Source organism: Sinocyclocheilus rhinocerous, unplaced genomic scaffold (genome assembly GCF_001515625.1).
Source record: "Sinocyclocheilus rhinocerous isolate Xijiao unplaced genomic scaffold, SAMN03320098_v1.1 scaffold21, whole genome shotgun sequence".
Taxonomy (NCBI): domain Eukaryota; kingdom Metazoa; phylum Chordata; class Actinopteri; order Cypriniformes; family Cyprinidae; genus Sinocyclocheilus; species Sinocyclocheilus rhinocerous.
In genome coordinates this window covers 979,109-990,983 of record NW_015641422.1, presented here as the reverse complement: position 1 = coordinate 990,983, position 11,875 = coordinate 979,109, and the positions used below count along the sequence as shown (strand labels likewise).

The following is an 11,875-nucleotide window of genomic DNA, read 5'->3' as shown; positions in this document are numbered from 1 at the left end:
CTTTTTCTGTTTTCCAAACAAGTCTTCTGCATTTTAAAATATAGGTGGCACTTCTAGTTTTGGTAACTGCCATTCAGAAGAACTGAAACAAATAATTCAATGTTGCACTACAAATAATCAGTTTGACTGAATGAGCTGTACATTTTCTGTCATGCTCTATTTTAATTGCTCAGGAAAATAATTTAACGCTGGATGTTTTATTTGTGACATTGGTATCACAAGAAAATCTGTGATGGGCGGGCTTTTTTGTTTCTTTGTTTGCAACAATATACAGACAAGAAGACAACAGACACTACATTTTTTAATGAACGATATCCCATGAATAATTCACTTCGATGCTCTAAGAATCTCTCATTTTTCTCCCAAATCCCCACTCTCACACGTGCTTTTAAACACCATTTTCTCCCTTTTTTACTTCTAATCTTTAATATTAGGGAAAAAAAAGAACCGTTACCAACTAAAGTTTATGCCTGAATACAATAGTGTAAAAAGATAAACACAGGCTGTAAAACTCATTAAAAAAACCCCCATTGATTTCAACCAGAAGTGCTAAAATGATCTTTAATATTAGGGAAAAAAAAGAACCGTTACCAACTAAAGTTTATGCCTGAATACAATAGTGTAAAAAGATAAACACAGGCTGTAAAACTCATTTAAAAAACCCCATTGATTTCAACCAGAAGTGCTAAAATGCTGTTTTGGCCTGCAAAAATGCATCATCCCTGCAGTATATTGAATTCTGTTTTTTAAAAATTCTTATTGAATTCAACCTTTAAACAATGGCAGTTGCTAACTGTTTACAGTCCAACAGAATTTACTCATAATTTGCACAAAGCGTCTTGCCCTGACCTGAGATTTATGGGAAATACTTTTGCACGGACTAGACAATTCAAACTTTTAGTTAAAAAGCAGCATTCACAGTTAACTCTCTTTTAATAGATGCTGATTGATTTTTCAAGCACATACCTATAAAAACATAGCATTACTATTAGGTGAATATGAACTCCAATTGATATTTGATGGCAGATTATAGCTGTAAGCAAATTAAAATTACACCCATAATGTAGCCTACACATTATCCCTCAAGTTTTTCCACTGTATTATGTCACAGAAACCCACTGATTTTATTGCTCCTCAACCATTGTTGATTAATAAGAGTAACAGATAGGCCTGAAGTAACCACAAAAATGCCCACTCTACATGAGTGTTCCCTGGAGCCTGACATGGTGGTGTGTGTTAGGGAGTTTCCCCTCACCGAAACCACACACTTTTCTCAGATGAGGAAACAGCGTCAGCGGAAACGTGCACATGGAGGGGTTTGCAAATGCATGACTGAAATGCAATTTCCCTAGTACCCTGCTTTCTAATTTTAAATACAAATATCTTGAGGACTGAGGGGACTATAGTTTTTGCAGAGATAATTCATCACGACCAATGTTTCCTCTGCAGTAACCTCTGAGGCTGCACAACCAATGTTTATACCCTTTGCTCTCTCAGTAGCCTAATATCAGAACCAAAAACAAAGCTGATTAAAAAGCAAGTTGGAAACTGCAGAGAAAACGCAAAGTACACATTAGAATTACACAGATTTATTACATGTTTGAATTTCATTACAGTAGCAGTGCAGTAGTTTTTCATTCTTTTAATAAATAGTTCAATAAATAGTTCAATAAATAGGCTACACATAAATACTCATCATTTTAAGTATATAAATAACTTGGATTGCTTTAATTCAGCATTCATGGACACAAGCTGAAAATGCCCATGATTTCCCCCACTGATATCTGGATCCCTGGATCTGATCCATAAAAGTTATAGATTTTGACCTGTTTTAATATAAAACATCGACTAGGGGTCATTTCAGTCTTATCAGTGTCATTGCATTGGAAGTTCAGCATAGGCTACTGCTTTCCTCCCCACAGGTTTCCATTGTTTCCTTACATTTCAAGTTTTGAAGAAAAGAAAGAAAGTTCCTTCATATAAATAGGTACAGTACATTGTGTCCTGTTTTTACGGATTTTTAGAGTGCATATCATAAAGCAAACACCCCAAAGAAGGTCTTTCCGTTCTCGTTTTCGACGCGGGGCAGGAGTTCTGTGGTGGTTTCGGTGCGCAGTTTGTCTCCAGCTCGCAGGTTGAAGGCCGCACCGAGGTAAATGGTGTTGTACCACAGATCTTCAGTGTCAGACGCCTGCACGCAGGCGGAGCGGATCGCGCTGAAAAGCGGCTTGTAGCTGCCGTAGGACTCAGAGTAGCGCCACACTGCGTGGCTCATATGCACGACGTCGTGGTCCTCAGGTATGTCATTCTTGCAGCTGATGTGGAAAGACACCTGGCTGTAGACGAAGTAAATGCCGTCGTTAGGAATGATGATCTCTCTGTCCACTAATTCCAAGCCACCTGAAACAAAAGCCTGGTCCTGGTTCTGTTTCCAGTCTAGGTTGTCCTTAGACACGTCAGGGTCATATGCACCTAGAAGAGAATACAACAAAAACATGGAATAAGTCGGTGCTTCTCAATAGGTTTTTGCTACAGGATGCAGATTTTACTTTGGACATCAAGCGACAACCTTAATAAACTGTGCCATAATGGCTTATTTTATGGTTTAGGTGAATGCAATTCATAAATATGCAAGTAGATAATACATTTTTTACATTTGACGTTGCCTAATTTAACATTAATTCATATATTATGAACAAACATGAATTAATAATGAATAGTAACACTAATCTAGATTAATGAATGCTGTAAAAATAGTTGTCCATTCAATTACGGACACATTACATTGATACTTAATACATTAATGTTAACAAAATAATCACAAATGTTCTTAAAATTTATTTTAATGTCTATAAATTTCAATATTTCATTGTTTTGGCAGGTGCCATACAAAACATCAAAACTATGTTTATCCTCACTGTAAGTGAAAGTGTATCTACTGTAATCAGGGTCATATTCTAATTGACAGATGAATTTGTGTCAAATTATAGTAGAGTTTGACTGCTATACAGTAACTTTCTCCTTTGACTAACAAAAACAGACCAATTTTAAAACTGTACTTCTTTTAATAGTACTTCTATAGGAGTGAAATCTGACACATATTCGTTTATCCTACATTTTTGGATACATAACCAAATTATTCAAGTTTATACAAGTTCATACAATCACCCCTAAAAGTATTTGGACTCTTGCAATATATTTAAGATGTATAATGCGGTGCAAAGCTGCTTAAACTTTGAATGCATTCTGAGGTGAGGTGATTGTTTACAGCTCATTTACCACTGAATCAAGCTTACCTGTTAAATGGATGGCAACCTTGGAAGTGACATTTTCTTTTGAAAGATGATCTCTTAATGTGAGCCTTAGCTCTGATGGGGAAAAACACAAAATAACTCGTATAAGATGATTTAGTTTAACAGAAAATCACATTATCTGATGTGAATGGGGAAAGGGGGATATGAAACTGAGGGTATGAAACTGAACTCACCATTTCCACCTTCCTGATTGTTCTGAGACTAGAATGAACAAGAAACGTAACATTGAGTACACAATAATGCACAAATATGTGCCTGAAATGGCATATTTAGAATGACATGCATGACGTGTATGGGTCAGGATAGTCACCTTGTTGAGCGTGAAGCAGACAGCAGCGGCGGCACACAGGGCCACAGCCAGCAGGACCCCACACACCCGCCAGACGCCTGACTTTGAGGAGCCGGCCTTCCTCCTCGACACCATCACCTGTGGTAAGGGCAGCGCTCCTTCTTCAAGAAACTGACTCTCAAGATCCATCATCATTGTGTCTGTTAGTCCTCCGAAAGCTCAAGTTCAACTATGTCCAATTATAAGAAACTGCAGCGTGTCAGTACACTTTTAAATGGTCTTGTAAAGTCTCCTCAGCGCGGTTTATCACTTCAGTGTTTTGCTTGGTTGGTCTGTCAGCGTTGTGCTCAGAAAAGCTGGTTCTTCATTCTTTTTAAAGCATAGAGTGCAAGACCAGGGGAAACTCCAGTGATGTCAGTGATGAGTTTGGAGAAAAAATGAGCAGTATAGAGACTGAGAGGAGAAACCATGACATACACCCACACAGATTCACACCCACTTACACTCACAAAAGGGAATTACAACCACAAAAATAAGCCAATTGTTGTATGGACCATTGTTTACAGATTTGTGGCATCATATCACTCTAAAAATAAAGGTTCTTTATTGGCATCTATGATTCTATGAAGAACCTTTGACTTTCATAGAACGTTTTCACTGCACAAAGGGTTCTTTATGATGGAAAAAGGTTCTTTAGATTTTCAAAATGTTCTTTACAATAAGAAAAAAATGCTTCTGTTCACTGAAGGGTTCTTTGAGGTTCTTCTGTGGTATCACTACACAAACACCCTTTTGGGACCCTAATTTACATTTATTTCATTTATTTTGGATATCAGTGATGTATGCATTTTTATAATTTAATTATACATTTTTATATAGGTCTAATTTTGTTAATGGAGAATTTGTGGTTACAGTAATTAAGATTTTAGATTTGCATTTTCATTTGAAATTGAGAGGTTAAAATGAGACCTGTGGGTGAAGCACAAAAGGCCAGTATGGCTGTGTTTACACTGCAAGTCTTAATGCACAGATCCGATCTTTTGACCATATCCGATTTTTTAGCACATCTGTTTACATTCACTAGACACGACTGGTATCCGATATCTGTGACAAATTCCGATCTGTGTCAGATGTGAGCGAAAGATCTGATTTTTTGTGCCAGTGTAAACGCAACCTATGTTGTTACTTGTGTTTTTATTATTTAATTGAATAATTATTAGAATTCATTAACCAGATAAGACTGTGTTCTCTGCTTCCATTTATTCCTCAGTTGACTCTTTTCTGTTGGAAGCTCCTCCTAAGTTCCTCTGAATAAACTTCCCGACTTACGTTAACCTGTCTGTTTGCCTCTTTGTCCCGGATGTGACAGATATTGCATAATATTTCCAAGAATTATATTTCAAACGTCATTATTCATATAGGTCAAATGAGTAAAATCATTCAGTCTTAATTTATGGTGTATCATATTTCAACTATCCCTTCAATCAAGAATATAAGCCTATATGTAATTCATAGAATTATGTAATTCAGAATATAATCAAGAGGTATCTCTTTCACTGGTATTCTGCTTGATTTCTCTGTAAGTATTCAACCAAATTATACAGTGCACAACTACATTTATATAGAAAATGTAGTATTTTACATCAATGGCACCCTTTTGTAAAAAATCATTAAAAATAATCACATTTATAATTACGTTTATTTCACATATTCTGAAACTATCATATGACAATGGAGAGAGGCTTTTCCTCCTCTTACTAAGAATAAATCAAAAAGTTTTGAATGGATTTTTCTCTGTTTGTTGCAAAATTCTGCTCTCTCTTGTTTTTTCCCAAACTCAGTCCGATGCAAATGAGAGGTGAACGACTCAATTTCCTCTTTTTGTGTGTGTGTATTCATCATGACATGATTGAAAGTGCACCAAGAAATAAGTGCTTTTGACATTTTTATAGACCTCACAGCATGAACGTGTGATAGCAGAGGAATTATCCTGTCCATTTATCTCAGACAATGGCTTTTCATGCAGGTCTTACAACATCAATGTTTTGATGACAGTGGGGATGTTAGTGTAGCTCTGCTCACAAACACAGTAAAAGCACAAACACAGAATAGCAACAGAAACTATGTTGTCACATTAATACAGAAAAAAATGGTTCTGCATTCATGTAAACAAGGATTCTGCTGTATAATTCAATTTAAACGTTCTTAAAACATTTGGCCAAAATAAAATTTAAATACATGCTAAATATATGTTGTAAACTGAAGCTCAATAAAACATTTCAATTGATTAATAGATAGATAGATAGACAGACAGATAGATAGATAGATAGATAGATAGATAGATGATAGACAGACAGACAGACAGATAGATAGATAGATAGATAGATAGATAGATAGATAAATGATAGACAGACAGACAGATAGATAGGTAGATGGTTCTGGTAGAAGATGAATTTAGGCAAATAGACAGACAGTATACGTACTTCATATCAGACACTCTGTGATGCTCTGATTCTGAGAGTAAATAATGCACAAATCTGTACATAAATCTACTGTTCCAGATTCATACATATTATTTATTGTTAAGTTTTTACTATTTAAATGTTTTTTTGGGGGTTTTTTTCTGTTCTCATGTCAGATATGTATGTATGTATGCATGTATGTATGTACCAGGAGCACCTTAAAAAAACCACAACAAATTCCTCAGATAGATAGATAGATAGATAGATAGATAGATATTATTTAAACGTGTTATATGTTCACACGTTATAGACAACAAAGTTCTACTTCAAATGTGACACTTCAAATGTATTTGTATTTTCTTGGACTGAAATATGGAGGGCAAAATATATTTTTAAATGCTGTTTTAAATGTTTTTAAAAATATATTTAGAAAAATATACAGAAAATAGTAGAACTATATTTACGTAAATATATTTTGAAGCATATTTTAGCTTTTTTTTTTGTATATTTTAAAATATATTTATGGTATGGGAAGACTTGTTATTGGATAAATTCATGAGACTGTCAGACTGATTACTGAGAGGATGAGAGATATTTATAAAGGCTCCAAATTCCTGTATGATTGTTATAAATGTACATATTTTGTACCAAAATGGCAACTTTGTTGAAAAAAAAAATCAAGCAGAGGATTTTGTCATATCAGCTACACATGTGATTATGTAATGTCAAACTCTTACAGAAAAACTCCACATTTCTTCAACAATAAAATGGCATGAAACAAAGCAAAGAACTTCAACAACACTTCATGAACACCATGAAATATCAAACACAGCAAATACTTTAAATAGTCCAGTGTTGTGAAGGTTACTTTGGAAATGTAATAGGTTACAGATTACAAGTTACCCTATTCAAAATGTAATACGTAGTGTAACTATTTCAATTACTTTATTAAAGTAATGTAACTGATTAGATTTCATTCCTTTTTCATTACTTTTCTAAATTTCTAATGTTTTCAACTATTAATCATTTTCAAACAGGCAGGGTTAACAGTATTCCACACTGATTACTGTCAGACTTTCAAAATCCTTCATCACTTGAGTTAAGATGATAAAAATGTCATTTGAAAGCACAGCCACCACAAAATCAGACTTTAACACCTCGTTTTACTTTGAAATCATTCTGAGGTTAAAAACAGATTTAAAATCATAACAAGATATAGTTCAATATCAATGATACTGTTTTTGAAATCAAATCTTTGCATTGTTGTGACAGGAAACACTGGCATCTAACAATGCCTTGGGAGGAAAAAAACAGTTAATCTTAAAAAATAAAGCATAAATAGGGAATAAAACAGTTATTGAATAAACATGTGTCCTAAACTCCTGAAACAGTAATGTATCATATTTTAGAGCAGTCAATTCAATTTTGAAAAGAAATCAATCAAATCTGTGTGTGTGTGTGAAAATATTCAGATGTAACCCCCTTTGTAATACTTTGTAATCATTTTCATAAGTAACTGTAATTTAATTACACATTTTTTCAGTAAAAAACACTTAAAAATGGTCTGACTGTTGACTTCTTTCTTTTTCATTACTTTTCTAAATTTCTAATGTTTTCAACTATTAATCATTTTCAAACAGGCAGGGTTAACAGTATTCCACACTGATTACTGTCAGACTTTCAAAATCCTTCATCACTTGAGTTAAGATGATAAAAATGTCATTTGAAAGCACAGCCACCACAAAATCAGACTTTAACACCTCGTTTTACTTTGAAATCATTCTGAGGTTAAAAACAGATTTAAAATCATAACAAGATATAGTTCAATATCAATGATACTGTTTTTGAAATCAAATCTTTGCATTGTTGTGACAGGAAACACTGGCATCTAACAATGCCTTGGGGGGAAAAAAACAGTTAATCTTAAAAAATAAAGCATAAATAGGGAATAAAACAGTTATTGAATAAACATGTGTCCTAAACTCCTGAAACATTAATGTATCATATTTTAGAGCAGTCAATTCAATTTTGAAAAGAAATCAATCAAATCTGTGTGTGTGTGTGAAAATATTCAGATGTAACCCCCTTTGTAATACTTTGTAATCATTTTCATAAGTAACTGTAATTTAATTACACATTTTTTCAGTAAAAAACACTTAAAAATGGTCTGACTGTTGACTTCTTTAAAAATTTCATGTTTGACTTCTTTATAAATGATTCAGTCAATAAAAATAGTTTTTGCTAAGATTTAATTACTCTGCGAGAGAAACAGCGAGATGTCATCATCTTGACGTACAGTAGTTGTATGGCTGCTGTCAGAGCTTGTAGACATATATGTTCATGGAAGTGCAAGAAACCATTCCTGCAGTGTTTTGCATTTACAAGCGGTTTTAATCCTTGTCATCATTACCATATTGCTCAAACATTAAGAAACGGCAAAAAACCCTTTCGATTTAATTTCCAGTGGATTGCCAGTGCATGGGCCAAATGATGCAGGTTTTCAGCGTCCCGCGTAGAGATGTGAAAGATACGTAGGCTTCTACTGAATCTGGAGAACTCAAAAGTAGGACATTTAAAAATAGTGTACTGAATCTCTGTGGTCACATTTCAGCGCAAATACTGAACACAGAGCTCTCTTGCAGCCCTTTGTTTGATCTATATTATAGAACTATAGATATGAGTAAAACTTCACCTTTTTGTTGAGATACTGTGTCTCAGGCAAAAGCGTATTTACCACAACATACTTTTGATTCAGTCATTGTAAATACTGACAGATAAAACATTCCTCTGAAATTACTAAACTATTTATTCATCCTCCTCCCCAATAATGCCATTACTTCTTTAAAATATTGTCAGCCTCTCCAAAGGAAGTGAAACAGAAACAGAAATGAAAAAATACAGCTCAAAAAGTTTGGTCATGGGATGCCGTTTTCAGAGGTACACAACAAGCTTGTGCTCTTCCCTGGAATAATGGCATTACAGCAGCGTTCATGAAATTGGCCATGTTTGGTGCATATGACAACGCAATGTGACCCCCAGCTTCCTCCATGTGCTGCATCATGGGATGAACTGACTCCCACATATTTGTTGGCAGAGTCTGACAGTGATTGAGGTGTTGAGAGATGAGGGGAATTCAGACGTCTGAGTAATCTAACACTCGTCTGACTAATCTCATCATCTTTTACAATAACAAAACTTCCTCTTTATTTAAACAGAGACTGCATGCTAATCTGACAGGTATTGGTGGAAAAATCATTCGCTCGTTGGACTGACACAATGTATGCGTCACTGTAATATATTGGAATTAAATATTACAATTGATATTAATAAACCAGTATTATACCATGCACCGTTTTTTGTTGTTGTTGTAAAGAAACATTGCACAAGCACACTGGTTTTACAATTATAAAATAACAGTTATACTGTTAATAATAAAGTCATTTGGTCTGATATTATCTAATGCTCTGACATTCAATCGTTTTTAAGTGTCCAAGTGCTTTTATAGTAATTGGTTGGGAATTGGTTGTTTACCAAAACTGCATTTATTTGACCAAAAATACAGTAAAAACAGTAAGATTGTAAAATATTATTGCTACTTAAAATGACTGTTACATTTTTCATCACATTAATGCATCCTTGCTGAATAAAAGTATTAATTTCTTTCAAAAACAACCTTACTGACCCAGACTTTTGAACAGTATATATTCTATGCATATGATTCTATGGTTTGATCAAGACATTACATATACAAATTCAGTGGATGCGGTGGTGTTCAGTTATTCGGTTCAGGGGAACATCCTTTGTGGGCGTCTGGTCTCACAGGTGAAACTCGCTTTCCTCTTTCTCCTACACTCACCTTTCTTTGGGGGCTTTACCTTGCCCTGACTCATCTTGGGGTTGGGATCGTGGGTGGGGGACTAATCACACTCCCTAAATACTTCAAGGTCTGGGAATTTTTAATGATTGTTTAATTTGAATAGCTGTGGAAAACACTCACTCTCTCTCTCTCTCTCTCTCTCTCTCTCTCACACACACACACACACACACACATACACACACCTATGCACAAACACACACACACACACCTATGCACAAACACACTCACACACACCTCTCACACACACACCTCACACACACACACACATGCACAAACACACACACCTCTCTCTCAGACACACACACCTCACACACACACTCACACTCACTCACACAGATGTACAAACACACACACACACACACCTCTCTCTCTCTCTCTCTCACACACACACACACACACACACATACACATACACATACAAAGGTGACCTTGCAAGAACCCTCCAGCACACACGCACCTGCTTCACTTCTGCTGAATAGAAATGTGCTGCCGGTGTCGTAATCCTGTGTAGACCGCCGTTTCCTATAGCTCTGCAAGAACTTTCAAAGTATTGCCTGGGCTACTTTATAGTCATCTTACATTTCTTTAAAAAAGTATTACCATGCAATACATTGCAAAATACTATCTATAAATATGTATATTTACTTATGGAAGCCACTGTTTTTATTTGAGTTTTTTTCCCCCCACATATAACATTTAAACATTTGTGGTTAGTAAAAGTGTTCACTTAGGTTCAGTTGGGATTTTTTTGTTTTTGTTTATTTATTTAAACAAATAACTGTAAGCACTGCATTAAAACAGAGGACAATAGTACAAATAAAACAAAATACTCAAATAAACTGTAAAATTAGCTCATGATATACATATATATATGGAAGCCCATTTCTGTCACATAAGAAAAAAAAAAAGTTTTATAATTATGAGATAAGTAAAAATTATGACATACTTGAAAATCTGAAAAATCATTCTGACATGACAAGTTAAATTTTTGTCATAATTGTAACATGTCATAATTATGATTTAGTATGTCAATTTTAACTTATTTCACAATAATGACTTTAAAGTGTCTAAATATACAACTTTTTGTCCCTTGATTATGACCCAGTATGACATCATTTCGACTTTTTATGTCACAAATCTGTCTATTTTACAATTTTTACTTTTTTATCTAATAATTTTTCCTTTGTCACAATTATGATGTTTTACACAATAATTTGTAAGTTTATATCATAACTAGAATGTTGTAATTTTTACTTTTTATTTCATAATTATGACTTAGTATCTCAAAATTGTAACTTTTATGTCATACAGTAATTATGACTTAGTATTTCATAATTATGAGTTACAAAAGCCTGATTTTTCTCATGATACGCAAATGGGTCATAGTCTATGAGAATTATTCATAAAAGACTTCTTGAGTCTTGAGAATGAAATATTCACCGCAAAATATAAAGGTTACCAATAAGCTCAAAAGCATTGTTAACCCATTTAAGCCCACCAGCAGCTATAGTTGCCGCAGTTCATAGTTGTCATTTTCCTTTTGGAAGTATTTTTCTAGATGTTATCCATGTTTTATTTCTCTATGACATGCAAACAAACAACCAAATAAAGGATTTCAAGAAAAAAAATTATTTTTATCTCCCTTTTATGACATTATGTCTTGTAAGGGGCACAATATTGAGGCCCCTTTATCCAGTTTGGATGCGTTTCATTCTAATTGATCAAAGACCCTAATTCTTTTTGTGACTAGTAGCTTATGATTCCATTATAATGTTAATATTCAGACAAGTAATGAGTTTACATTTACATTATTATATGAAATCACCTACTACAGTCAGCCATTCAATACTATGGGCCTAAAAAATGTGTAATTTTCTTTCAGGTATACCTTTTTTATTATACAGATGTAATATTTTCTTCATTCTATTTATTT

The 11,875-nt window shown here is 34.2% G+C and overlaps 1 protein-coding gene across 1 annotated transcript; it reads right to left on the bottom strand.

Moving 5' to 3' along the window:
* Window positions 1-1,684: 1,684 nt before the first annotated feature.
* LOC107754827 (tumor necrosis factor-like) lies at window positions 1,685-3,938 on the bottom strand. Its single transcript, XM_016571427.1, has 4 exons — window positions 3,625-3,938; window positions 3,488-3,515; window positions 3,297-3,368; window positions 1,685-2,472 (listed from the first exon to the last, which is right to left on the bottom strand). Exons 1-4 carry the CDS (start codon window positions 3,796-3,798, stop codon window positions 2,033-2,035), a joined length of 714 nt encoding a protein of 237 aa, XP_016426913.1. The 5' UTR covers window positions 3,799-3,938; the 3' UTR covers window positions 1,685-2,032.
* Window positions 3,939-11,875: the final 7,937 nt, after the last annotated feature.